This window comes from Festucalex cinctus, chromosome 10 (assembly GCF_051991245.1).
Source record: "Festucalex cinctus isolate MCC-2025b chromosome 10, RoL_Fcin_1.0, whole genome shotgun sequence".
NCBI lineage: Eukaryota > Metazoa > Chordata > Actinopteri > Syngnathiformes > Syngnathidae > Festucalex > Festucalex cinctus.
In genome coordinates, this window is record NC_135420.1 from 15,768,388 (window position 1) to 15,795,826 (window position 27,439).

General features: G+C 37.4%; 5 protein-coding genes across 14 annotated transcripts in view; 4 read left to right on the forward strand and 1 right to left on the reverse strand.

Annotated features, from left to right (window-relative positions):
- prkacba (protein kinase, cAMP-dependent, catalytic, beta a) overlaps positions 1–3,724 on the forward strand; it is a 294,170-nt gene extending 290,446 nt beyond the window's left edge. For all 7 annotated transcript variants that reach the window (XM_077535439.1, XM_077535437.1, XM_077535438.1 and 4 more), the window contains 7 exons: positions 569–667; positions 773–855; positions 1,959–2,085; positions 2,178–2,273; positions 2,576–2,698; positions 2,811–2,975; positions 3,072–3,724. In XM_077535439.1, the coding sequence (XP_077391565.1) occupies positions 569–667; positions 773–855; positions 1,959–2,085; positions 2,178–2,273; positions 2,576–2,698; positions 2,811–2,975; positions 3,072–3,197 (819 nt within the window). In that variant the 3' untranslated portion in view covers positions 3,198–3,724. The remainder of the gene's footprint in view (positions 1–568; positions 668–772; positions 856–1,958; positions 2,086–2,177; positions 2,274–2,575; positions 2,699–2,810; positions 2,976–3,071) is intronic.
- Positions 3,238–13,133, forward strand: samd13 (sterile alpha motif domain containing 13). Of its 3 annotated transcripts, none has more exons than XM_077535447.1 (5): positions 3,238–3,367; positions 8,689–8,802; positions 9,027–9,069; positions 12,066–12,177; positions 12,248–13,133. In XM_077535447.1, the coding sequence occupies exons 2-5, from the start codon at positions 8,775–8,777 to the stop codon at positions 12,389–12,391; spliced, it is 327 nt and encodes a 108-aa protein (XP_077391573.1). In that variant the 5' UTR covers positions 3,238–3,367; positions 8,689–8,774; the 3' UTR covers positions 12,392–13,133. The 3 variants fall into 3 exon arrangements, with proteins under 3 accessions (XP_077391573.1, XP_077391572.1, XP_077391574.1); XM_077535446.1 differs by lacking the exon at positions 3,238–3,367 and adding an exon at positions 7,921–8,217; XM_077535448.1 differs by lacking the exons at positions 3,238–3,367; positions 8,689–8,802; positions 9,027–9,069 and adding an exon at positions 11,489–11,814.
- Positions 13,134–13,155: 22 nt separating this feature from the next.
- On the reverse strand, positions 13,156–17,213 carry uox (urate oxidase). Its single transcript, XM_077535445.1, has 8 exons — positions 17,091–17,213; positions 16,715–16,927; positions 15,600–15,716; positions 15,238–15,316; positions 14,968–15,154; positions 14,767–14,890; positions 13,351–13,434; positions 13,156–13,285 (listed from the first exon to the last, which is right to left on the reverse strand). Exons 1-8 carry the CDS (start codon positions 17,109–17,111, stop codon positions 13,214–13,216), a joined length of 897 nt encoding a protein of 298 aa, XP_077391571.1. The 5' UTR covers positions 17,112–17,213; the 3' UTR covers positions 13,156–13,213.
- dnase2b (deoxyribonuclease II beta) lies at positions 13,187–23,733 on the forward strand. 2 transcript variants are annotated; one of them, XM_077535442.1, is made up of 8 exons: positions 13,188–13,293; positions 15,609–15,737; positions 18,726–18,942; positions 19,067–19,241; positions 19,457–19,535; positions 20,927–21,088; positions 21,888–22,085; positions 22,869–23,733. In XM_077535442.1, exons 3-8 carry the CDS (start codon positions 18,848–18,850, stop codon positions 23,201–23,203), a joined length of 1,044 nt encoding a protein of 347 aa, XP_077391568.1. In that variant the 5' UTR covers positions 13,188–13,293; positions 15,609–15,737; positions 18,726–18,847; the 3' UTR covers positions 23,204–23,733. The 2 variants fall into 2 exon arrangements, with proteins under 2 accessions (XP_077391570.1, XP_077391568.1); XM_077535444.1 differs by lacking the exon at positions 18,726–18,942 and having other exon boundaries at positions 13,187–13,293.
- Positions 23,734–23,868: 135 nt separating this feature from the next.
- Positions 23,869–27,436, forward strand: rpf1 (ribosome production factor 1 homolog). The gene is made up of 9 exons (XM_077533358.1): positions 23,869–24,221; positions 24,407–24,463; positions 24,678–24,758; positions 24,839–24,934; positions 25,014–25,167; positions 25,465–25,547; positions 25,735–25,916; positions 25,999–26,125; positions 26,913–27,436. The coding sequence occupies exons 1-9, from the start codon at positions 23,985–23,987 to the stop codon at positions 26,952–26,954; spliced, it is 1,059 nt and encodes a 352-aa protein (XP_077389484.1). The 5' UTR covers positions 23,869–23,984; the 3' UTR covers positions 26,955–27,436.
- Positions 27,437–27,439: the final 3 nt, after the last annotated feature.

The following is a 27,439-nucleotide window of genomic DNA, read 5'->3' on the forward strand; positions in this document are numbered from 1 at the left end:
TTGACAAAACAATCACAAAATGGCAAAATACAGGGTTAGGGTTAGGAAAAAATCACCACCACACATTAACAGAAGCCCAGAGGTGTCGAGAAGGAGTTTATGGGTATACATCCTGTATTTATATAGTGCATTTTCCTGAGTGAAATCGGAAGACCCCGCCTTTAAGCATTAAACAAATTATTTGGATGAAGGAGTAGTTGGCCTACTTTGAAAGGTAATCATCTTGACTAGTTGCTTTTTCATCTTCTTTACTTCTGTTTGACTTTTGGACCAAACTCTTGAAATTTTTGGTTGAATCTTGAGTTTGTTTGCCACAATGTGATTTGAAGGCTCACTTTAAACATTCTGAGTACAATATTAATATATTTTATTGGGAAACCACAGCTGTTAGCCGAGCTTAAAAAAAAAAAAAAAAGTACTTCAAGTACTTGAATTGTTTTGGAAAGTCCTTGAATTTGACCTTGGGGGAAAAAAAAAACTGTTGTCCATAGTTTCAGATGTGATCCAACTGCATAAAGCAAGTGATCAAATCAAGGCAGTGTGTGATTTTTGCCTCTTGGTGTGGCAGGTGGTGAAATTGAAACAGATAGAACACACCCTGAATGAAAAGAGAATACTGCAGGCCGTCTCCTTCCCCTTCCTTGTCAGATTGGAGTATGCGTTCAAGGTGGGTGCTGACCTCTACCTAGTACATGTGTTTATTTATATTTCTTGTCTCTGCCACTACAAAACTCGATAAATAAATAAATAAATGTCTCTCTTTGTTCAATAGGACAACTCAAACCTCTATATGGTAATGGAATATGTGCCGGGTGGAGAGATGTTTTCACACCTGAGACGCATTGGAAGGTTCAGGTATATGCTACATATTTGTAGATACTACAAAACTTCTATGGCTGACCACTATTCGTTCATATATATATATATATATATATATATATATATATTTATTTTTTTTACATAATTATACCGTTTTTTTTTACTGGTTGAAAACGTTTCAAATAAAAAATAAAAACAAGAAAAGGCAATAATCAACCTTATCTTTCATGACATTTGTGGCTAAGGGAATTACTAAACTTGTACAGTATAGTTTTAAAGCATTTCACTTTTATTCCTTTGTCATACAAGAGTAAAAAGGCGTCCATCAACAGTAATGTTAACAAGTGTGTACTCAACGTTGACCGACAAATGTGGTGATAATGTGTAAAGGGAGATTACTGATTATAGTTGGGGGTTTAGTCTCTTCATATCAAGAATAAACACAGTACTTTTTATTTTTTATTTATTTATCATTATTATTATTATTATTATTATTATTATTATTATTATTATTATTACACTTACTGTCAACTGATATCAGTCTGAGTACCGATTCACTCTTGAGTGCAGTGATTCCGATACTAAGTACTGCTACCATTAGTACTCTTGATACAAAACATTTAAATTACCACAATGACAGATAATTGAGAAGAAGACCTTTCTTTCTTTATGAAGCATTAGGTTGATTCACCATTGTGTGTAGCGCCAGCTGCTGGCGAGGAGGACTTAGGCCATGTCAATTTTTTGGGGGCCTTAGGTTTCAGAGGCTGGTATGAGTAGCCCATGATTACCCGATAACGTGAATTAAGGTCGGAGCTCAATGGGCTCAATACCGATACATGGTATTGGTACTCAGCCATTATTAGTGTTGCATCTTTTCTCTTTACCATCATTGCTATTCTTCTGTCATCATATATGTATACTTAAGTGAAACTTGTGTATATAGTCACTGTAACTTGAGAATGTTCCACAATATATATATTTTTTTTTTAGCTCCAACTGTGTAATAGCCACTATGGCCTTTCATTTTTGCAAAAGGAAATGACTCTTGGTGGCACTTACATGAAGTAAACACTTGTGTTGAATGCGTTGTTCAGAACTTACAGACTCACCCGACTGTCTGCCATTCCTCCTTACAGTGAAAACCATGCACGATTTTATGCAGCTCAGATAGTGCTCACCTTTGAGTACCTCCACTCCTTAGACCTCATCTACAGAGACCTGAAACCTGAAAACCTGCTCATTGATCAACATGGGTACATTCAGGTACGTAATGTCGCCAACGACATGTCTGGATGTATTGTGGTTCAAGTCGGAGCATCATGCATGCCATTACATTTCTGTTGTTCCGCCTGAAGGTCACAGACTTTGGCTTTGCCAAAAGAGTAAAAGGCAGAACCTGGACGTTGTGTGGAACTCCCGAGTACTTGGCTCCAGAGATCATCCTCAGCAAGGTAAGCTAAATTGATTTGAATATTTTGTTCATTAAAATTTGAAAACAGCAACATGATGGATATGAATCTTTGAGTAGCACTTGGCGATATTGTCTTATAAGAGAAAATGTATAATCGTATTCTTATGAAAATGTGCATGTAGTGCTTTGTCATCTATTGCTACACAGTAAATTCTGTAGAGTAAACATGACTATTTAGAGTGGGACCAAATAGACTCAGTTTTAGAGCAACTTGGAAGAGAGTAAAATAAAGAATTGAAAAAAATAAAAGAAAAGTCAGTGATTATGTTCTCCCTTTTCCAGGGCTACAACAAAGCTGTGGACTGGTGGGCACTCGGAGTCCTTATCTATGAGATGGCTGCTGGTTACCCTCCATTTTTTGCTGATCAGCCCATTCAGATCTATGAGAAGATTGTGTCTGGCAAGGTGCAAGAATCAAATGTCACATGAACTTGATTATATTGCCAAAAAAAAAAAAAGAAGTCTGTTTTGTACCTATTTGACGTTTAGAGATCCTCAACTGTGTTTGCTTCTGTAGGTACGATTCCCCTCACACTTCAGCTCAGACCTGAAGGATCTGCTGAGAAATCTGCTTCAGGTGGACTTGACAAAGAGATTTGGAAATCTTAAAAATGGCGTTAATGACATCAAAAATCACAAGTGGTTCTCCGCAACAGACTGGATTGCCATATATGAGAGAAAGGTAAAAAAAATTAAAAAAAATTAAAAAAAATTCTCCCCTTCTGTAACTGTAAAATTACCGGTAATATTAATTACTGAACTTCAACTTCTCATTTAGGTTGAAGCCCCCTTCTTACCCAAGTGCAGAGGACCAGGAGACACAAGCAACTTTGATGACTACGAAGAGGAGGACATTCGTGTCTCACAAACGGAAAAGTGTGCAAAAGAGTTTGCTGAATTCTAGTCCGTGGACGAGAGTCCCATCAGGGCTCACGTTTGGGGATATTTGCACTCTCGTCGGGGGTTGAGGTGGAACTGTTGCTGACGTGTCCAAAACAAATGCTCTGCTCTTTTGTTACACACAGCTTGAATGAGGTCCTTTATGTGCTGTTCACAACACAAGCCCCCACACAGGTACATTATGCAGACCACACCCTTGTCATGCAACATGAGAATATGAGACCACCTTTTCAATTTCAGTTCTCCCACTTTTGTTTTTCCCATACCGTCATGTCAATTTGAGTTAGAATTTAAATTTGTGAAATAACAAATTCAAAACTATTCGTGTCACCAGTGATGATACGTGGTAGCATCTGATATTGCACCCTGTTCTGATTATTTTGGTTATTCAGCATTTTGGTGGCTTGTATAGAAGGTTGTGGAAAATGTCTTGCTCAGTGGTTTAATTTTCAAATGTTTTAGTTCCAAGTGAGCTGAGTTGATACTGAAAGTTGACATTCTCTGAAATAATAAAATGCGTATAAATGTAAATTGAACATTTTACATAAACATAGGCCAGACATACACATATGCAGGATTCCTGGGCATATTATCAGATGGAACATACATGGGAATAGTGTTTTCAATTGGTCCATTGAAGCAGTAAGGTGACCCCCTCCCCCACCCCCCCCGACCCCCCCAAACTCAGCTCCTAAGTTGCCCCTTATTGTCATAGTGAGCAGGCAATAAGTGAATGCACACCCTCACACAGTTTGAGGTACCTTGCTCAATGGCACCTCAGCAGTCCTTACTAAATGAGTAATTCCCAATGAACCACACTTTGATATAAATTGGATTGAATTAAAAAAAAAAAATAGTGACCAACAGTCTTGTATGAAAAAATGGAAAGGACTTGCTTGGATACCTTTAAGCTGGGGTACACAGTACACACTCTATGAATTTAGAAGTTTTTTTTTCCCCCTTTTTTATTTTTACTAAATAAAACAATTTAAATGCTCACACTGTAGGTTCTTGTGGCTTGTCCACTTGAGTGTTTGCATCAGTATTGCACTTTGTTGCCGACTGTCAAACAAATCAAGAAGAAAATTGCAAGTTTCAACTTTCCATAGACTTGGAATGTTATGCTAAAAAAAAAAAAAATGCTAGCAACAATACCATGTGCTTCCCATATCTTCTGTGCCTTTATCTTTACTGAAAACTTTAAAAAAAAAAAAAAAAAGAGAGAGAGAGCGAGTGAGAGACTTAGTGGTTCTTTAAATTTAATATTATACCATTCACAAAAAGTTAGGGATATTAGACTTTCAGGTGAATTTTGGAATCAACCTTAAATTAACCTGTACAGGTCAACTTAATTTCCAACTGTTCAATGTTCCAGTAATTTTTGCTGTTCACCAACAAGGAGCCAAATGGCAAAATTCACGACAGGTATTTGATGCATGGAAATTTGCAACAATTTCTTCTTCTATGCCTTTCTGTGACTCTTCCAGTATTTTATTTTAATTTTTTTTTAATTGTTAGATGCTGTCTTGGTCTCATGTTTTTTTTTTTTAATTTGTGCAAAAAATACTGAAACATGGTACATTCAAAACTTTGAGGCCAGTTTATGTTCATCCGTAAAAGACGATAAATTTTCAGGTATTCCTGGAATTTCTCTCAAAAGCCAAATATCCCAAATTTTTTGTGACTAGTGTACGCTCATGATTTTAGCATGCTGTTGATCAACTTTGCGCAGGTGCCGATAGAGGTGAACTTGATGGGGAAAAGAAATCTAGTCGTAAGTCTGTTTGAACTGTATGAGATCACTGGTTGATGGAAATTCAGTTGACCGTCGTACAACTAGTCAGGAGCTGCCAATAGTTCCTTGCATGACTGAAATTGACGGAATTCTTGTGTGCTTACATTGCAGCAGATTCATGGGACGAACATGGTCGGTTAATTGAAGAGTCTAAATCGTCCATAAGTGTGATTGTGAGTGTGAATGATTGCTCGTCTATGTGTGCCCTGCGGTTGGCCTCTATCCTGCCTACCGCCCAAAAACAGAAAATGGATGGATTGATGGATCATTTTAATAACTAGTGACCCAACTGTCTAACAGCTACAGTGGAAACAATTTTATTCTGCAATAGAATGGAGTTGAATGACTGACTGAGTGAATGGCTGAAGGTAGCACTTTTTCTCAGAACAATCCAAGCAGCAAAGAGCTACTTGTGCAATGAGCTGTTTGTTGTAGCTTCGATCATTATACAAAAGCACATTTGTGGCCACATGACAAGCTCGTTTTGAGCTGAAAACTAATTCCTCACATAATGTGTGTTGTTGTTAATCAATTTGGGGGTGTTAGTATTAAGTTTATCACCGGATTTTTACCCCCCCCAAAAAAAGAAAGACGGACTTAATTTTGGACAGCTCAACCGCTAACATCAAGGTGTTACTTGAGTGTTTATCATTTAACACTCCAAACATTTGTCCTCTTCAGGCATATAAATGCCGATTTGTGAATACAGTACGCCTACTTTTTGGCAAGACAAAGTTTCTGACATTAGTTTTATTGTATGATTTTTATTTTACTTTTTTTTTTTTACTTTTGCACTGGTCAATTTTAAAGCAGATTGATGGGCATTGAAGTATTAATATGAAGCAGAATTTTGCCATTGATGTGATTATAGTGCATCATTTGTAGCATTGTTACAACCATATCAATTCATTGGACGTGTCCTTGAACTGTACCTCAGACCTGATGTGATATTTTAATGACTGAACTTGAATGGTACGTTTTACCTTTTTTTTGAGTGAAAATGGGGAAGGAGGTTGGTTTTTTTCCACACATTCTGAAATATTCCAAGTATGTTTATGCGGAATTTTTCTGAATGTTGCTGAAGGAACTGTTTTTGTTTTGTTTTTATTTGGTTTTGAATGCTAATTGTGCTTGAGCAGCGCATTCACAACAAATAATGTCACTGCCATAATATTGCTTTGACTTTTTGGCATGTTATGTCTAACCCTGTTTTGTTTTTTCATGTGTTTATTTTTGTGCAACTGTGTCAACGTACGGTGCGCTTAAGCTGTTCCTATATCACATATATTTTATTTAGTTGTTTAATTTTAGCACAGAATGTATTATTATTATTGCTATGGCATTTTCCTGCGTCACCACGTGACGGCAAATATTAATAATTAACAACAAATGTGTAACAGCAAACCAGACATTCTCATCCTTCTGTCAGCAGTAATAACACATAGCATTTGCATCTAAGTTCATCAAGTTGTACAGTGATAGAGTTGCTTTTTCTTTGTGCAAATTTTCCAAGATGGCCACTGTCTTGCCACATTTCCTTTCGTATGCTGAAGGAACTTCTATTGGAAACCAAATCTGTGCAAAAAGTCAATATTTACGATATTCTTTCGAACTTTTTGTTTGTTTGTTTTGAAAAATAATTCCACCTATTAATAATATAGAAGCAATGTGAATTACAAACTGAAGCAAAGTATGAAACACAAAATTGGAAAAAAAAAAAAAAAAACATTTTTCAACCATCTGCTGTTTGTGTTAAGGTATTCTTCACATGGTTTTATTTCTCCTCTGATGGCTTTTTTTTCTTCCTTTGTAAAAGATTCCTCTGTTGCTGAAGTGAAATTATTGCCTCCGTACACCTCCCACCAGAGTGACACCAGTCCACCGTGCAGCTATATGGAGTGTTTCATACCATCACCTATCTGTTTAACTTTCATGCAATATCATATCTATTAAGCCTCGTAGTTAACCACGGGGGTCCTTTTGAGAGGTTTGGCTTTCCTTGCTCCACAAGCAAGGACATTTGCAGTCAAGTACTCAGGTTTGGGGATTATTTTTTTTTTTTTTTTTAAGTTATTAAATTTTACAACTTGGAAGAATTAGAGCAACTGTCAACGTCTTTCTCACATTAGTTCTCTTAATATTTTTAACGACATGGTGCTCGATGTCCTGGAAAGGATACAAAATGCAGCCAAATTATCCATCCATTACTCCTCACAAAAATTGTGTGCAGTTTATGCTATATTTTCATAGGTTAAACTTTTAGTTCTACATTGCTTTGATTGATAAGCTTTTGTGTCTTGTGTTCTTTGTTACATTTTGATCAAAGCAATTATATTTTTAAATCATATTTAAACTCCATTCTAATAAGTTCATGTCTCTGAAGACTTGTATGGACAGACTGCATAAGTTGCACACCGATGCCTCTCATAGGCGCCTACCAGTGAAATATACTTAACCCTTTCTTTAAATTCCTTAATTTTGCGTGCGTGTCATTCAGCTTTTTGTCCATAATTTGGCACAAAGAGCAGAATATTGTTGTGCATCCATGATACTTACATAAGGACAATGTCTGCTAATAAACACCTTGATCTTCAGCATGTTCCAATCCAAACTGCCTGTGTGTCAATCCTGCCACAAACTATTTTTGTGTGAAATCCACAGCTCTTTCAGTGTCATTAAGAACCTGTGTGTAATGATGTTTGTCATATGTGATGTAAACGATGGCACTTTCCCCCGAGCCTCTTCACTCCTGAATAAATAAGTCAGATTGGGTTCTCTTTGTAGTTAGTCAAATATGCCGGTATGGGCTCAATATTCCTGACATATCTTTGTATTTAGTTTGTGGGATGTTTTGCACATCATTTAAATGGCTGAAACGTTTTGGATTTTTTTTTCCCCTCCTCACCTAACTTCATTTGTGATTGCAAGGGGAATATTCTTTGCTGTAGCAAATTTTATGTAACAAAGAATATGTCACAATAATAAATCCTTTTTATTAGAAAAATTAAAGACTGATTCAATGTCTAGTACAGTAGATGCAAAACAAAAATGCACATGTTCCATGGATGAAATAAACTTCACTTCCCATGATTCTCCAGTGACGTAGCAAAGGACGCTGTGACGATGGAAGCTAGTTGGCTTTGATTAATTTTTGATATTATCAAATGGATATCTTCCATTTTTTGCAAGTACAACGCCACGGGATGTCGGGAACTTTTTATCGTCACTCGTAAGTTGGTTAACTTGGACGGCGCGTTGTAGTAAAAAAATAAAAAAAAAAAGAGTCATTCAAAATGTGTTGGATTTTGTATTAGCAAAGCCAGCTAACTGTCCGTGTTAGCTTGATAAATACGAAAAGGCAGCGATAGTATTTGATATTCGCTTTCTGTTTATTGTGACTGTTTTACTATTCGAGCCACGTTGTATTTTTGTCATTAAAATTTATCTACACCAGTGGAAAGCGTTTAGGATGTGTGTTGACTCAATTTTATATTGTTTTTTTCCCCTCTAACTATCATTGTGAAATGTGTTTTAAGGGTGTCATTTTCACGCATTGCATCTCTAGTTCCGTTGTTTGTTCCTGAGATAATAACAGCTTTGTTATACTCCCGATCTATTTCCTCGTGCACACGCCTGTCTTTACTTTGACATTTCTCCTCTAAACACTTGTTTCCTGGTATTTTTTTTTTCTTTCTGACAGAAACGTCTAGTCGGTGGAAGACTACAAAAAAAGAAGGATGTTGAACCTACCAGCCCTACTTTAAAATCGACAAGAAAAACAATCTGATGAAAATTAATTGCAACGTTACTGATTGTAAGTAGAAACCATGCATTCGCGTTTATGATTCTGCCTAGTAGTTTTCTCTTCAGCCTAAGGTAATTTCTTAATAATAACTCGGTGATTTTAGCTTTTGCTTGTATACTCTACTGTCTGCAAGTGTGAACACATTATTTGATATGTATGCGAATTTAATACAAAGTTTGAGAGCATGTATGGGTGCTGATATTTCATAATGGATCCCAATTGTTTCTTTGCAGCCGTCATGGAAGACAAGGCAAATGGTTCTGTTGACACCAAAAGGTACAGTCTCAGATTTCTGGGAAGAGTGCTTATTATGGTCAGTCAAACGTGTGTGCAGAGTAGCAAATCAAATTTAAAACAAATTGACCGCTAAAATTTTAAATGTACCAATTTTTGCAGTGAATGTATGTAACAGTTTTAGATTCTCAAATGGTAGAAGGCTCCTAGTCTGCTCCTGAGCGACTGTCGAGTTGCTCATGAGCAAGGCAACCCCCCCACCCACTCTCCTCAGCTCAAGAGGTACATCACTGTTTGTGTCTCTTTAACGCTGACATCTCTCCTTGCATGCCTGCATGGGTTATTTGGTTCTATGTGCACTCTAAAAGTTGACTCAAGTTGAAAAAATTAGGTAACAATTTGCATACTGTATATCTATTTAAGTTCTTTCACCTCAGCCGCCGTTGTGTAAATGCCACAAGATTATTTAAAAACTAAAACAAAAACTGTTTTACACTAGAATCTGGGCCAATTTAATTTTCATTGTGTGATACTATATTTAATTATTTACTGTAAAAAAAAAAAATGCTGGACCAACTTAATAAATTGAGGTAATAACTTTAACATTGCGTAAATGCAACATATCTTCTCTAGTTGGTTAAACTTAATGCTTTATAGTTTAGAGAACATTATTTGTTTTGTATTCAACAAGCTTAATTAAGTTGAACCGACATAATTCTATGCAAAAACGACTCCATGTTCTTAAATTCTACGTTAATCAATCAACTAATGATTACATACAATCAGGAACTGGAGGTTCTTTATCCCGGTCAAAGACATTTGGGACACAGTCACAAGGGCTTGGGATTGAATCCAGAAACTGCAGTGGGAGACAAGCACTATACCACTCGTCCATGCCACCACTTGTTTATGATGAATTGAATTGAACAGATGACTTGCATGACATTTCATAGTCCTGCCTCAAAAAGAACAATTTGACAATTATACTGGTCATATTCATTCAAAGTCACAAACACTGAGGGAGCATGTAGATCTGCACCTTCTCTAGCCACCTCCTCCTCGCTACAGAATAGACCAATTTATTAATATAAGTTTTGAACGGATTAAAATGTGTACATGTAACAAACTTACATTTTTTTTATGCGTAGAAAGCCCTTGATTTTAAGTCGAACTAATGAATCAAGATGGCAGCCACAATGCTCAAAAGGAGTTGTCAGTCAATCTGTCGTGGGTATAAATGAGAACATGGAGAAAAATGGACGAAAGAATAATCTTGCACAAAACATAAATATGAAATCTTGCAAAAAAATAAATAAATAAATATCCCTGTTTGTGTGCACACAAAACGTGCTGAAAACGCTCCAGTGAAAGAGGAAGTTGATGCTGTAATTACTAGCATGCCAAGCGGCACAATGCAAATATTAAGGAGTATGATAGTTTTTATTTGTTCATGCTGTTAATTATTCTTGCAGTAGTAACAGACTTGTTTTACAGTCACCCCTTTTATTAGCGCACTATTTGATAGTTTTTTGTTTGTTTGTTTGTTTTAAAACACCATAACTAAGAATTGTATTTATAACCAGACAGCAAAGCCTATATGACCTTGGTGTCCAAACTTGGTCCTTGAGGCCCCGAGTCCTGTAGGTTTTGAATTTTTCCCTACTCCAACGCAGCTGTTTCCAATGAACAAGATTGTTATCAGGCTTATGCAGAGTTTGCTGATGCACTTCAGGTGTGTTGGAAAAGAGAAACATCCAAAACCAAAATAGCGTTTGTCTTGCTGTCCAGGCACCACCGTCCGTCTTGAACTCAGCTTTTAAATGATGGTTCTGAGATTTCTAAGTTGCCCTAAATTAAATACATAAATAATGAAAATGTCTGTTCAGAATCAATATATTATTAAGAGTAAGACAGGTTTCTTTGTTTTAGACCAAATTATTAAAATAAATGATCAATTGTGTTCACAGAGCAAACAATGCATAGAAAGCCCTTGACTTTAAGCTGTGCCTACTAACGCCATGAATAATTTATTTATTTTTATTTTATTTATTTTTTATTTAGTTATTTTTTTTACAGTGAATCATGTTATTTTATTATAGCCTTTACAAATCACTTAAGGATAGAACTACAGTTCTTTATCATTTCTCTACTACTCAATTGAGTTTTCCCCATTACATGGAATAAAGCCACTGTAAAAGTCCCCCTAAACCCTAATATTGATTCCTCAGTGAACCTTGCATGTGTCGGCGGGGTGAAGGACCCAAATGCAGGTGAAGCAGGGCACGAGGGCAGAGGAGTCGAGGAGGGATTTTATTAATAAAACAAAAGCAGGAGGAAAATAAGGAACTGATCGAAACACAAATAAACTCCGGGCAGACGAACAAGGGAAACTAGGGCAGAGCACAGCACAGGACAGGACAGGACAGGAGAGGAGAGGAGAGGAGAGGAGAACGGCAGTAATTCAGGCAGGAAAATAACAATGAACTGAACCAAAAACAGTTGACTAAATACACACACTAATTGACAATGACTAGACACAGTTGGGCAAGACACAAGTGGCAGGGGAAGCTGATTGGTAGATACACTGGGAAGGGAAGACACACGCAGGTGGACAAGGTTAACAATAACAAGACTAGGGGAAACAAACTGGAAAGCAGAAACAGAAATGTAAAGGAACATGACAAACATAAAACTAGAACCCAAACAAAAGCAGCAAAAACCAAAACCATGACAGCATGGGAACATTCAAACTTCACACAACAAAGCTGGAGCCATGAAATTCCAACTGTGAGTCAGACCTTTCAACTTGTTAATTCATTATCCTGATTAGAAACCCCTAAAGGGAAAAGGAAATTTACACCTTGCTGCATTTTGTGTTGCACACCACACAGAGAATAAGATCATGCAGAGACACCAAGAGTGAATGGAGCATGCAAGTCGGTGCCTTGCTTAAGGGCACCTCGATAGTAGTCAGGAAGCAAACTAGCATCAAAGAGTTTGCATTGAATCTTGTCATGAAGAATATACTCTCTCCGCAGCCCAGTGGAGAATGGCCAGCTTCCAGATCCAGCCAACTGGGGGGTTGCTGACGTCGTCAATTACTTTAAAGCAACAGGGTTTGAGGAACAGGCCCCAGCATTCCAAGATCAGGTTGAACTTCCCGACCTCCTACGATTTGACTTTAAGACAATGGTAATAAAATCTCTTCACTTCTTGACAGGAAATTGATGGCAAATCACTGCTCCTGATGACACGTAATGACGTGTTGACGGGCCTGTCAATCAAGCTGGGCCCGGCGCTGAAGATTTACGAGTATCACGTGAAACCGCTGCAAACCCAACACCTAAAGAGCAACGCCTCTTAGCAAGTCACCGGGAGCTGGTTACTCCCCCCCCCCCCCCCGTCCGCCTCAGTGACAATCGACAACTCCCGACCAGCTGTCCGTTGGCAGAGACTACTCTGGCCGCATGGCACCTTAAAACAGGATCCGTTTCAATGTGTTTTTAAAAGTGTGGACCCCAAATATGGGTCACACATCTAATAAGTTGTTTACCTTATTAGCTGTTTTTATTTTTGCTGCTTCAGATTTGTATTTTATATTTTATTCATGTTTTATTTAAGACAAGATTTCTTGAGGATGGTGTAACAGAAGTGTGATTTGTGTGTGTGTGTGGAATGTGTTATATGTTTTTGTGTCATGAACCAGTGATGGTTTTAAAAATGATGTTTGTATATAAGATGATATATGGTTGACAACACCGGAATACTTTAATACGGCAGAAAATACAGATACGGTACTGTTGAATTTGCCGTGAAAATTGTGTATGCTCAACTGCGCAACTGAGTCCATGCAACGCCACTTGGCTTGAAATATGAAGTATTATACTTTTATCAGATACAAGCCAAACTCTAAAAGTTTTGCTTGGTTCTTCGGAAATATAAACGTGTATAATGATGATGTCGCTACTACCTGTGGTGCTTCAACTTGGTTGAAATGATGACTAATCAGGTGTGTGTGTGTTTTTTTGACCTTGTGCAACACTGGAGTTTGAATATTTCAATCAAAGACTTGCAATAAACGGTGCTCTTTTCTCACCAAAGAACAACACGTTTATTGGTGGTGGTTACTGAGACTAAGTAAGGTAAGGTATTTTCGTCATCATATTCTGTGTTTGTGCTTATGTCTTCACAGCCTGGCTTGCTTCCTACGCACTGTCCCTGTGATGTTTCCCGACGGGTTGTCAAGGGGAAGAAGAACCTGCGACGGTAAGAAAAATATTTCAGTCAACAAATTATGTCATGACTGACCATAACTGCACTTACTTCGCCCTTGTTCTCAATTCCCATTTTTGTCATGTCGATGATGAAGTAGTGGTTGTTGGGCATGACAATCTCGATTTCGTCCACCTGTAAGTTGGTGCACACATAACTCACCATAAGTCTTTGATTTGTTTTGCCCATTGGCAGTTGCAGGTGATCACGCTACATTGCTTAGCCTATCGGTGCTGCAGGGAATTTGGTGTGCATAGTCAACTTGTGACTGTTGTCATGGTACATGATTTCTTTATTATTGTAATCCCTTCATACTATGTCGAGCAAAAAAAAGAAAAAAAGTGGTTGGACGAAAATGTGCAATGGGTTAAATAAGTGAAGTATCCCTTTAATTTTTTCAATAAAGATAAAGAGGTTTCGGTGAATATGCAGAACCGGGTGATTTCTCATGGCCAACCAGCAAAGAACGCAGACAGATAATGCTAAAATTTAATATCATAATTGGTTTATTTTGAGAAAGTAAATGCAAGAAAAACAAGGAATTTGCTTTCATGATGGTGCATTACCATTATATGAATTTTAAAATTGTGCCATATTAAAACAAAAAGAATCCAAATCAGAGCAATTAAAAATACACAGTGCAAATAAAATTATGTCATTAGAAGATTATTTAAAGGGAAACTTGACTCATTGGGCCATTTTCAGCAGTAAAAAGTTAATATTTTGTCCAGAATTAATTTAATAACTTCATTATTTATACTTTTATGTGCTGAGGAAATGGGTAACGGCCAATCATGGCTTAGATTTTTTCTGAGTTTGGTTAGCAAACTGAGCCATGATTGGTCGTTACCTGTTTCCTCAGCACAGGTGATGTCATCTTCAGTCGACAGCAAGTGGCAAAATTAGTTTGTCAAGGTATTAACTGTTCATGAAAAATAATGACGTTACCACATTAATTAAAGACAACATATTATCTTCTTACTGTTGAAAATGGCTCAATGATTCAAGTATCCTTTAAAAAAAAAAAAGTCTTTTAGACTGTTAAAAAAAAAAAGAGTAATATTTAGTTGAAAAAAAAACTAGTAAAGTTTTTTCACTCAGAAATTCAAAGTCAAAGAAGAGTTTTGAATACATTTGACCAGTTTATTTAAAAAAAAAAAAAAAACTACTCAAGGGTTGAGGAACAAACCCACAGCCTTCAGGTTGGAAGTCACTCTACCACCTGAGCCATGCCGCTTCTGCTGTGTGTTAGTATATTGACGGTGTCAGGCGGAATCCTTGTACCTCTAAGGTACCCATTTTTTTGTGTCATCTTTAACACACCAGCAATGCTGTATAGTGGCAAAGAGTGGCATGGCTCAGGTGGTAGAGTGACTGTCTCTCAAGCTGAAGATCATGAGTTTGTTCCTTAACGCTTCAAGTAAACCCTACTTTTACTACCTATTAATGTGTAAAATACAGCCTTACCTCAGGAGCCCGAGTGAGGACTAAGACTTGTGTATCATAAAGAGTTTTCTGCACAGAGGGAGAGAACTCTCCATGGTCAAAGGGGCCTGCAAACTTCTCAATAATTGTATCTTTGACGCATTTCCTATGAGGACAAGATTGAATTTAGCACTAAGCATTTTTATTACAACTTAAAGCTAAAGAATTGTTTCTTGTCATTACCAAACGGCATCAAAGTTGACATCTTGAACCTTGTTGTAGTGCCACCTGGCACAGACGGTGGTGCAGAAACACCTGTCCGTGGCCTCTTGCAGGGTGGTGAAACGGTCTCGGAGGAAACCCACAAAACCAGATTGAGTGGTTTTCAGCACCTTCATGTCCTTGAGTCCACCGTGGACCACCGGAATACCTGAGTAGGGGACAGTGAGAGAGTGAGTGTGCGGAGTGCCGACCACACGAAGAGGAAATACAACAGAAAGTTGATTGCATTACCATTGAGATGTTGTTCGATGTCACAGAAACGGACGGTTTCTGGGCTATAGATGAAGGCGTGAGCATGTTCCACGCCATTCTGAAAGCAGGAAACCGTACTCAAGTACAGTGTTGAATTACTGAAGTAAATAATTTGTCAGTCTCCATACAAGGTTGTTAACCACTGGTCCAGGTTCCAAAATGTACCCAAAACGGTCCCAAAATCCTTGATCTGGAAAATCTCAAGTTAATGTGTGTGTTTTTGATAATACCAAAGTTACTCAGTGTTTAAAAAGGGATGTGGCTCTGGATCATGATCAAAACAGAATAACACAGCATCCTTTGAAGAAAACAAACTAGTTAACCTTAGTGTTGTTTATTACCTTCTCCAGCCTTTTCCATGGTGCCTCCTCCATGTAAACATTGGCCCTCAACACATGATGGAAAGAGGTCAGGAAGTGGTGACAAAGATCCAAAGAAAACTGCTCAATGGTCTTCACCTGAACACAAAACAGTGTAAGGTAGGAGATATACATTAACATATTTTGTAATTGACAATTACTCCCTGAAAACATGTCACAAACTCTAATATTTGTTATTCAGATTGAATATACTATGATGGGACTGCATAATTGTATCTGCAGTATTGAGCAAGTAATCCATTACAAAAGCAGCAACCTGAAATTTAGTTTGCGTGTCTTTTATGAGTAGACCCACAAAAGTAAGAAACAAAACCCCAAAAAAATGCACAGGAAATCTGCCATTTTGGGTTGAAACACCCATTTTAGGATCATTTTGGCTATTCCCAGTGTTTCTTCAAGATGGACATGTCCTTGAGAACTTTTCCAATCACTACTAAATTTGCACCACATGAACGATATAAACATAATTGCAAAAGAATACATTCTCGGCCTGGTGTGCTTCCCAACCTTGGATGATTGATTTACCTCCATACATAGACTTCACTCATAATGTGTGGATCATTTATGTATTTATTTTAGGAATGTAAACAATTCAACATCATTTGCATTACATGTGATTAATATGAATTACAGTATTGCTTAAGTTTTCGCTGGTGATACGTTCCCAACCGCCCCCCACAATGAGTGAATTTCTGAAAAGTAGAGGGTGACTTACTATTTTTATATATATCATTTTGTTTATTTTTCTGGGGGATTTACATCTACTTTTAGCATGCAAAATGTGGAATAAAACCGATCTGCTGATGAAGTTTTTCTTTATAATCTTAAAATGGCTCACCTTAACCAGAAGTTGGGTCACAAATTGGTCACAAATGAAAAACACTCTACAGTGAATCCGCAATAACTGAACCACGTAGTAGTGAGGTAACACTGTAGATAGATTCACAGCTTTAAATACAATTCTCAACAATATAAAAATTATAGACTAAAGAAAAACAAATCAGGAGTATGCATAGATGGTTTATTTGGATGCTGTACTTAATTACTTTGTATGCATTGTGAAGGTCATGACCTACCCCCTTCAGTTTGGCCAAGGCATGGACGGTGTTTTTGATAGTGTCAGTCGGGATGATGTCTGAGTTGTCTCCAGTGAGATAATCCTTTCGCGACTTGAGAGTGAGTTCCACATCTGCCTTGAGCTCGATGATGTCATGGTGGCCCCCCTGTCTCCTGATGCACAACACCTTGATCGTGTTCTTCCCATAACCCGTCCGCACAAATTCAACATTCTGCCACATGTAAATGAAAACGGTCAATCAGGCCGTGGAAAGTATCGACTGTAAGGCTGTAACAATATGCAACTGATGATTCTCTTCAGAACAACAACACTGGGCGTAAAGTTGGAGATGTTCATTCCTAGCGAGATAGTCTTACATTATCCTGTGCACTCACCTGATTGGAAGCGCTTGCCATGTCTTGTCTTGTCTTCCTTTCAGCTGATCCTCCACCAGAGGTGTTTTCAGCAAAACAAAAAAAGTAGCTTGACAGGTAAAGGAGGTATACAGAGGGGGAGGTTCCACCTTTTGCCCCAGGACTTTGGAGCATTTATAAATGAATCTGAGTTAGCTGTCATTCACACATCAAACAAATATACACATTTAAGTTTACGTGTTACATGTTTTTTTTGTTTGTTTGTTTGTTTGTTTTTTAAAGGGTCCTGCCTTATTAATAAATGAGGCAAAGTGTAGACTACCAGTCCAGTAGTTTAACTTTGACCCTTTCAATATCTCTAAATAGTAAGGTTTTTTTTTACTTTGCTTTTCACTCCCTTTAACTCTGTAACTGCTTTTACATATTGTACTTTTAATAACCACATCTTCGTTTCTTATTAAGCCCCCTTTATTATAATTCCTACTTGTTGCAGACATAAAACAAAAATAAAATGAGTGAATATTTGCAAAAAAAAACAATCAGGTTTATCATTTTAAACATTAAAAATCTTGTTTTTGTAGTGTAATTGAAATGAGGTTGAAAAGGAATTGCAAATAATTTAATTCTGTTTTTATTCTGATTTTATGCAATGTCACAACTTCATTGGAGTTGGGGTCCATCCATCCATCCATTTTCTGCACCACTTATCCTCACTATGATTTATTAGATTTCACAAGAAATAATGTAATCATAACTTGTGTGGAACCAGCTGAACTTACATTTTTATCTAATTTGCTCCCAAAATGTATAAACATGTTCTATTTTAAATATTGCCATGGTCCCAAAAACGTATTTATGCTAGAGCATACAGAATCAAAGCCTTCGGTATGCTTCTGACCTGAAGATATAGCTTCAATCAATGGTTAGTTATTACAAGAATCGACCAGCAGGTAGCAGTTTTCTCAATCATCCAGGGCCATGTTGCAACAAACTCTTTTCCTCAGTGTTTTCAACAGGTTTGTGAGTAATGATGAAACTTAGCTTGTATTCTAACGGAAACAGACACATTTTTTTTCCTGATGTAAGAAGAGACTCTAATCTCTTTTTTTTTTCTAAAATCTTTTTATTATTATTATTATTATTATTATTATTATTATTATTATTATTATTATTATATGTTTTTAAAGTAATAGAACACAATAGCCTGTGGGCCTTGCAAAATCAGTCAAAACCCAGTAAAACAGCCGCGAACGAAGGGGGTTGCTTCAGTGAAAATGGCTGGGAGTGAATCAATTCATCTACATATATAATCTACATACTATGTAATTGTGTAACTCCTATATAAAAAATACTATATATATTTGTATGAATGTCATCAAAATAAGGTGTTCGTATTTATATCAATATATAGAATTCAATTTGTATAAATTAGCCTCACAATTCAAGCTTCTGTAATTGGCGTGAATATTGTATTAAAAAGTGTTCAACTTTTCACTGTTCCACAGCTCAACTTCCATGATGCACTTCGAGTGAAGTATACATGTAGTAAACACCTCCCAAAGTGTTGAAACTATTGCAGAGTCAGCTAGACAATTGTCATGGGACCTAAGTTATCACGCCACTTCCTTTTTTTCTTTTCTTTCCTTTTTTGCATAGTGTTGGAGCTGCACCGTGACCACTTTCAAAATGGATTACTCATCGGCCATAGGTTCAGAGGAGATTTAATTATTGGGACGTGGGGGAGGGATCCTCTCAGCTGTAGATACCAAGAGGTCACAATGGCCTTAGCATTAATTATTTTTGTGCTTTTGGCACTGACTGTGTGTGATGCTGCCATTTCCTGTCTGAATGAAGCTGGTGAGCCTGTCGACTGGTGAGCTGATTTATGGATTCAGACAATAACAAAACTTCATTGTGTTGCAATTGATACATTTGATTTCTATATTCTAAACATTTCCATATGTTCTGCCATTAAATCACTGTCTCATCTGCTGCAGGTTCATCATCTACAAGTTGCCAATATATAAAATTGGTGAAGTTGGTAGTGGGGTGGACTACATGTACCTGGACCCCTCCATAGGGACCTGGCAGCTTAGTAAATACATGATTAACACTAGTCAAGGAGCCATCGGAAACACCCTCAACCAGCTTTATAGCAAAGCTATATATAAGGTAATGTGTTCATTCATCACGAAGGGGAAGCAATCTTTCTTTTCAACAGGGAACTGTAGCTTCTGCTATTATGCTAAAAACAACACTTGTACTGCTTGCTTCAACATTATTGTGCATGTTATCACTATCATGACATTTCTAGTATCTCCATCTACACAAGCAGGATTGGGAGTTTTATTTTTAGACATCCTGAAAATGTGCTGCATTTTCCTCAGTCTAACAGCTCCGTTTATGCCCTCTACAACGATTCACCACCTGTCCTCAAATACATCCGTGCATATGGACACACAAAAGGTACAGTAGTCAACAAGCTATGATTTTCTGGGGTGAACATCTGAGTGGGTGCTATTAAATGTATGGAAATGTAAATATTCAAAATTTTGCCACATGTCAACCACAGGAAATTTCTGCAGTAGCTAGGATCATTTTAAGGATTATTATGTGTTTCAGTCGTGGGAATGGAGTTCTAAATTTAGTTCTGTGGTAATTTATCTACAGTATAGACTCACTGCTTTGCAGGTAATACTTTCGGTTCAGGAATTTTGTTTTGCACTGCTGAACGTGTCTGATTTGATAATGACTCGTTTTAATTCATCCTTCATATTTGGATAAATCCGCAATACTCTCACTGCTGTTTAGATTTTTGTTTTTGCTACAATCCTGGGTGATTTTCATATATTTCATCAATAACAGTACCCGTTTTGAAAATCTATTTTACTGATATGAGTGTTTGAATTATTGGCAGTTGCTCTCATTCAATATGTTAATGTTTTTAAAAAAATAAAAATACTCAAAACTAATATTTTCCATACTTTTAATGCCAAAATGTCTTTAACTATAATGTGTCTCAGTCCAAAATGAAATTTCATGAAAGATGCCAAATGCTATATTTTTCGATAGGATTTTTCTCCTTATTGTCAGAACATTTTCGTTTCTTTGTCGTTTGACAGGTTTAATCAGTTGTTAGGTTCATTTATGCACTTGCATCTGCAGAGTTTGAAGGACAAATCATGGCAATTGTGCAACTCATATGGTTGCTACGAAGCTTTTTGACTTTACCGTTACGTGCTTTTGTCATTACCGTTGAAAAAGAAGTGATTTCAGTTCTGTCAATCAAGCTGTGGCAAAAATTAAGTCTTTCACATTTTTTTAAAGGATTTTCTCCATACAGTTAAAAGACAACAACAATCTTTTTCAAATTACATTAGCACTGGACTGTCATGAAATGAGTGTATTAATCTCCTGATCGTCTTTGCTACTATGGCCTATTTAAAATCATCAATAACTTTTTGAAAAATTGGATTTCATCCATGGCTGTTTCCATGAGGGACATTTACTCATATGAAATCAAGGTGGCATTAAAAAAAATGTGGAGGAAAATAAAAATGACAAACACCTTAGCATTATTAATCAAATTATGCGAGAGTATAGGATGACTGGACAGACAGTTCATTCAAGGTAAATGGCATACTCTATAATACCTGTTAGATTTTCTCACGTTAATGTTTGATTAGGTTTTTGTCACCCTAATGAAATGTTAAGCTATTTGGCTTGTTAGCTAACCACCTCTAACATCATAGCTGTTTTTTAACCTTAAGATTAGTGTTGTGATTGATAAGACAAAAGAAATGTATGAGTATTTGATCTGTACGTACATTCCAAATTGTTTTTTCTTCTTCCAACAGGGGTACTGCTATTTGACGGTTCCCAAGGCTTCTGGCTGTCCCACAGCATTCCCCATTTCCCTTCATTCCCAGAGATGGGTTACGTCTACCCATCCTCTGGTAAAGTCAACGGCCAGACAGCTTTGTGTGTGAGCCTCCACTATGACCAATTTCTCCGTGTCAGTGAGTGAACCCTCAAAAAAGAGAAATTTAAATATTGCAAAACAAGGAATACACACACACTCACACAACAGTTGTAAATGAATACAAATAAATGAAATACTACATAACTTATTTTTGGCCTTCCCATGACCTGCAGTGGATCTTAATGTTGCAATTTCCTGTGGATTGTGTGACTAGTGAAATCTTCAAGAGGGTGATGTGTTCACCTGTTCAGATAATAGGTCTTAGTGAAAACCCAGAAAAAAAAATTGTTTATACTAAATTGTTGGTTGTTTTTTAATCAAATAATCTATTAGTATAAGTAATGACACAATTGTGTTTAAAAAAACAAAACAAAACAACTAATACTATTACTACTGCTTTATTATCTTTTTACTTTATACAATACAATTACTGGTACTATTTGCGCTTCTGACTGGCATTGCTAATTCTATTATCAGTGCTACGTTCATCACTTGTTCAGCTCTAACAAATGACCTTCTCTAATTTCTTTGCTATTACTCCGACTTCAGTACTGCAATTCTATAACCACAACAATTGTTGTTGATAATTTGATAATAATTACTACTACAGTATTCAGTTATATTGGTGAAGTGAGGAATGTTTATTGATAATGGCTGACTTTGAGAAATAATAATAAACAAAATACATTAACTGGATATTAGTCCTATTTTGTTGCTGTATTCAAGCATACACACACATTTTTAATGTTTTCTATCATCTAATCTTTTTATAGCATCTAATTTATCCTCATAAATATTTTCTAATGCTGGCTATCTTTGATTTCCCCCAATGACAGCACAGCATCTGGTGTATCTTTTCCCACGGTTCTACAACTGCTCCGTGCCCACTGCATTTGCTACCAAGCTGCCTCAGCTGGCCCAGTTATGTGCTGGCCAAAGGCCAGAAGCGCCTTCGGATAAGAGAATGGACCAACTATTCTCCCTGCAGGGAGAAATGTTTTTCACTTTTGCCAAATCTGAACGTTTTGTGGATGGTAAGTATTTTTTCTTGGACAGTTTTATATACATTTGGGCCATGAATTTTGTTACTGTTGCACACTGAAATCAGAGAACTACAGCTGTTTTTTGTTTGTTTGTTTGTTTGTTTGTTTGTTTTTTTTGTTTTTTATTTATTTACTTAAGACATAAATGTGGACAAAATTGTTAGTACCCCTCAAATATACAGTCTGGAGAAGGCACCCTTAAAACCTGAGAATGACATGCTAAAAGTCTCAATGAGGGTTACACAGTAATTTTGAATGTAGTGATTACATCCATAAAATATGACGTTACAGGTGCTGCCATTTTTGTCCAGGCCATTTTCAATAGTTTTTCAATAAAAAAATAAAAATAAAAAAAAAAGCCTGATTTTCACTGGTTAATTTTTAGGTTTTTTTTGTTTCTTTTTATTTATTTATTTATTTATTGTCAGTTTCAAGTTATTTTAATGATCATTGTTGGCGTTTCCTTCATTAATAGAGGAGTACAACATGTTTTTTTTTTTTTCCCACGTGTAAGAACTATCACTGCCCTCCAGCTGCTTGTTTAAAGCTGCATAAAACACTATCACCATAGTACAGACTGGATCACCCTTACCTCGCTCTTGCAAAACTCGATGTCACAAAGACCATTCATTCCCACATTACTAAATGTTCCGTCATCATTAAGTCAATGTTTGTTGTAGTTGTAAAATGTTTTGTCAAAAAACATAATTAAATATCTACACAGTACATTGTTCTAACCCCAACTGAATTAATTTCTAACTGGCCTCCATCCAGACATCTACACCGGCTGGGTGGCTCAGGTCCTGAATGCCGACTTGATGGTGGAGACCTGGCAGAGACAAGGCCACGACCTGCCTTCCAATTGCTCCCTGCCTTATCACGTCATGAACATTAAGAGGATCCGTCTTCCCAAATCCGTCCTGTTCAATTCTAAATACGACCACTCCAAGTGGTGCATTTCACGGGCTGATCAAAAGCACTTGACCTGCTTGGGGGACCTGAACAGGGAGGTATACCAAATGTGGCGTGGTGGGGGACTACTGTGCTCCAACAACACTTTGATTTACAAGGCTTTCAGACAGGTGATGGATTGGTACATTGGATGCTGAATTTAAAGGCCATTCTTGTGTTGTTCGAGTGGCATGGACTTAAATTCAATTGTTTGTCTATAGAAATTATGACCTGTCAGTTCGTCCATCTATCAATTTCCTACTGTTGATCTCGCTGTGTTAATTCATTTTCAATATTTTTAAAAGATATTCTTCTAAATCTTGTGACCTTCTGTATTCATGTATTTATGGTATTACGCAGAATATGCGAGTCTCCTCATAGTCAACATCATTTAGGACTGTTGTTCTTTTTAGCCATCAAACTGACTCAAGGCCACCTCTGTTGATTGCAGCAGTGCACTCCATTTTCCTTGGTTCAAAAAGATTCATCAACAATCAATTCACTCAATCGACAGTGTACCAATGAGTAATACATCATAATTGTGCCGGTCCCTAATACCTTTTAATGTCTGATTAGCAGGGAATCTTAAATGTATTTATATGTGTATTTGCACATTTGAATTTACATGACGTGCTATGCTCATATGTTCCCTTTAACGGTCACATTAAAGGGACTACTTTTGAAATGACAGCAGTGATTACAGTACTGTATTATTTGAATACCAAATTAATTAGGTGAAACTGAACCCCAAACCTCCCAACCCACTCCCCAAAGGACGCTGGTCATTTCCATTCTTTACATCCCCCTCGCCACAAGGGGGTGAACGTGTTCAAGTGAGCAAATCTTGTGACCCGGACGTGAAGGACGGAAGTAGCGGAAGCAGCTGTAGCCACGCACGTGAAATACTCTCGGCCTCTCCGTAAACACTGCTTGACGACGATGGATATCACCGAAGTTCCCGTGACACAGAAAGGCAAAAGCAAGAAAAAGAAGAATAAAAGTGATAAGACGAAGAGCGTAGAACAACCAGACAAGATGGAAACCGACGGCGTGGAAGTGAAAGAAGAGAAGACTGATGCGGCTGTCGTCTTCCCACCGACGTTCAGTGTGTCTGAAATCAAGAATAAACAGCGAAGGCACTTGATGTTTATGAAATTAAAGCAGGAGAAAAGAAAGGTAAAGTCCTTAACTTTTCATCAGCGGTGCAATGTTGCCCTTTCACGGAAAAATAACGCTAGCAGGAGAATTGCCGTTTACGGCAAAATAACCACTTATGAACTTCTTTTTTTTTTTTTTTTTTTTTTTTTTCGTTGGCGATTATTTTTGTCAGTGAAAATAATTTGTCTTTTTTTGTATTTCAGCAAAAGATGGAGCTGAAGAAAAAGAAGAAAAGACAAGAAAAACTTTTGGGTAAAAATGTGAGTTTTTGTTTCTTGTATTGCTTTTGAGAAATACTACATTATTTTGGTATTTACTTGCATGTTTACACTGGTGTTTGAAATACATATAAAAGCTTATAAGCGCCTTAAATTACTTCACAAGAAGTAGCATTATTGGGACGTTAACACAATAACCTGCACAAAGTAAGCTCAATTAATGCTTGGTTGTTAATTCTTTCTCACTCTTCTGAAGGCACCACCAAAACAAGTCCCCAAGACGATAGAAAACCAGAGAGTGTACGACGAAACAACAGTTGACCCGGAAGATGAGGAGGTGTCGTCACACTTCTGTACGCCATCTCAGGTCATATGATACATTTTGATTAAACCCGTTTCATCTTGGGTCTTGTTTAGGTTACATTTGATGAGGCAACAGATGAATTTTCCGCCTACTTCAACGGTATAACGAACCCCAAAGTGCTCATCACGACGTCGGACAGACCCAGAGGGGTGAGCGCATATTCATGCTTCGTGTGTATGTCAATTCTATTTTGCCAAACGCTGAACGGTACTCCCATATTTTTCGTAGAGGACGGTGAAATTCTGCGAGCAGCTGGCCACCGTGATCCCAAACGCTCATGTCTACTACAGAAGAGGCTTGGCCCTCAAAAGGATCATTCCCCAGTGCATTGCCAGGGACTTCACATACCTCATCGTCGTCAACGAGGACCGCAAAGTGCCAAGTATCCTTTTCAACGGAGGAACGCTCCTAACTATCATTCTGTCATTTTTGTCACATCTTTTTTTTTTCTATTCCACTTCAGTAAAGACCAACAAAGATGAAGTTGCTGTCATGTTTCTTTACACAGCCACTGCAGTCCTTTTCCAGGTTGATATGCCTGTTTTGACATTGTCACATGGATCGTGAAAGTCCACAAATTGCCGTGTTAAAAACACATTACACGCCGGTGGTGTCTAATCATAGACTGAAGAGAGTATTCCTTGTGCAAAATGGAGCTCTTCTTAACTCGAACTCCAAGATGGTTTGGTTCTCTGTCACCTGCCTGAAGGGCCCACGGCACACTTCAAGGTCAGCAGTGTTCGGCTGCGGAAGGAGCTAAAGGCAAGTTGTTTATATTCAATAGTTTAGTTCATATATCAGTATTTTATTTTTTTCATGTTTTCCTTGGTAGCATTGCATGGTGGTTCGATCAATGTTTGGATCAATTGGAGAGCATGTATTTTCCCAACATTATAATAAGCAGTTCAGAAAATGGGTGGATGGATATTGTGCTACTTTGTGTCAACAGAGACGAGGTAAAGACCCGACAGAGCACAGCCCAGAAGTGATCTTGAACAACTTTACCACACGTTTAGGCCACAGCATCGGCCGGATGTTCGCCGCTCTTTTTCCTCAAAATCCGCAGTTTGTGGGTCGGCAAGTGGCCACCTTCCACAACCAGAGAGACTTCATCTTTTTCCGATTTCACAGGTGAACGTCTGATTAGAGAATGCATGCCCAGTCGCTTGATTGCCATGATTTTAAGTTCCCTTTGGTGGTTGTGTGTCTTAAGATACATCTTCAAGAACGAGAAGAAGGTCGGCATGCAGGAGTTGGGGCCTCGCTTCACTCTTAAGCTTCGCTCTTTGCAGAACGGCACCTTCGATTCCAAGTTTGGCGAGTACGAGTGGGTCCTCAAGGTGAGAGCGTGTGAATTTCATTTCATACAGGGAGCAAAGCAAGACAAAGATTGTTCATAGGCCACTATGCAATGCACTATCAAGGTCAACTTTGAAGTAAAGGCCTAACAAGCAATACTGTGCATGGATATCAGTGTCTTACTGGCTTTTTATTTTGAAGTTGGCCGTCAGAAGTGGTTGTGGTTTGGGGTGCACACATCAAAATTATCTAGTCAATCCCCGATCTTTCAAGTTTGACCTGCCGATCCAGATTTGTTTTTCATAAAAAGCAGTATACACCTTCAATGTTCCAAACTCAAATAAAAATGAAAAGCCTATAAGTCGTCTCACAGCAGACAAGTACAGTGGCTAATTTTGTCAGAACTCTGAGCAAAATTGGTTTAATTTTGGGGGGGTCTGCCAATCACCCAAAATTAACAAAATCAAGACCATGGATCGGTACACCACTAATTGTGGCAGTTGACACACTGAACTTTGCAATATGCTTAGGATTCAAATGAACACTGACATAGTCAAATCTGGTGTGCACGATATTTTCAAGACGCAGCCGCATCAATTATGTGCACCCTGCTTATAAAAGTTAGTCTATGTGGTGTTTTATTGTTGATCTTGTACGACGATTAAGAATGTAATTTGCCTTTTCCCTTATTTACAATGGGAAACATTTTTCTAAAACCAAACAACTTGTATGTAACCAAGAATTTAGGAACAACTTTTTACATAAGTGGTTGGCTTGGTATAAAGGTCAAACATCTTCTGATTATTACTGTTTTCCTTCCGTTTGTAGCGCCATGAAATGGACGCCTGCAGGCGGAAATTCCAACTATGAAGACAAAATCATCTTTCCTGTGACTGCGCAAGGACATCCGTTTATCCCACAGTTGTTTGTGGTTTCATTCAAAATGACTATATTGTGTTTAACGTGGATCTTGAGATTTTGTAAGCAACTTGTGAGGAAGGTCTCAATTACACACCCAATACAGAAAAGTCTATTTTGTTGTTCGTGCTTTTAACAAGGTGTGACTTGTTTTTATTGATGTTGAGCCCATTTAGAAAAGGCTTCTATTTGCTACAACCATGCCCTAAAATAGAAAATAACATTTGATGATGTATTATGTTAACATTATCTCCTGTATGACACAGCACGCTAATTTTGAGATACCTGGTAACTGTTCCGAGTTTTCTGATTTGTTTGTTGCAAAACTTAAAAAAAAAAAAAAAATAGATTTTCAAAGAGCAAGAGGGAAGTATGTGAATATTTATTAAGTCAACCATTACAAATGTACAATAAACAAGGCACACGTATGGTTATTT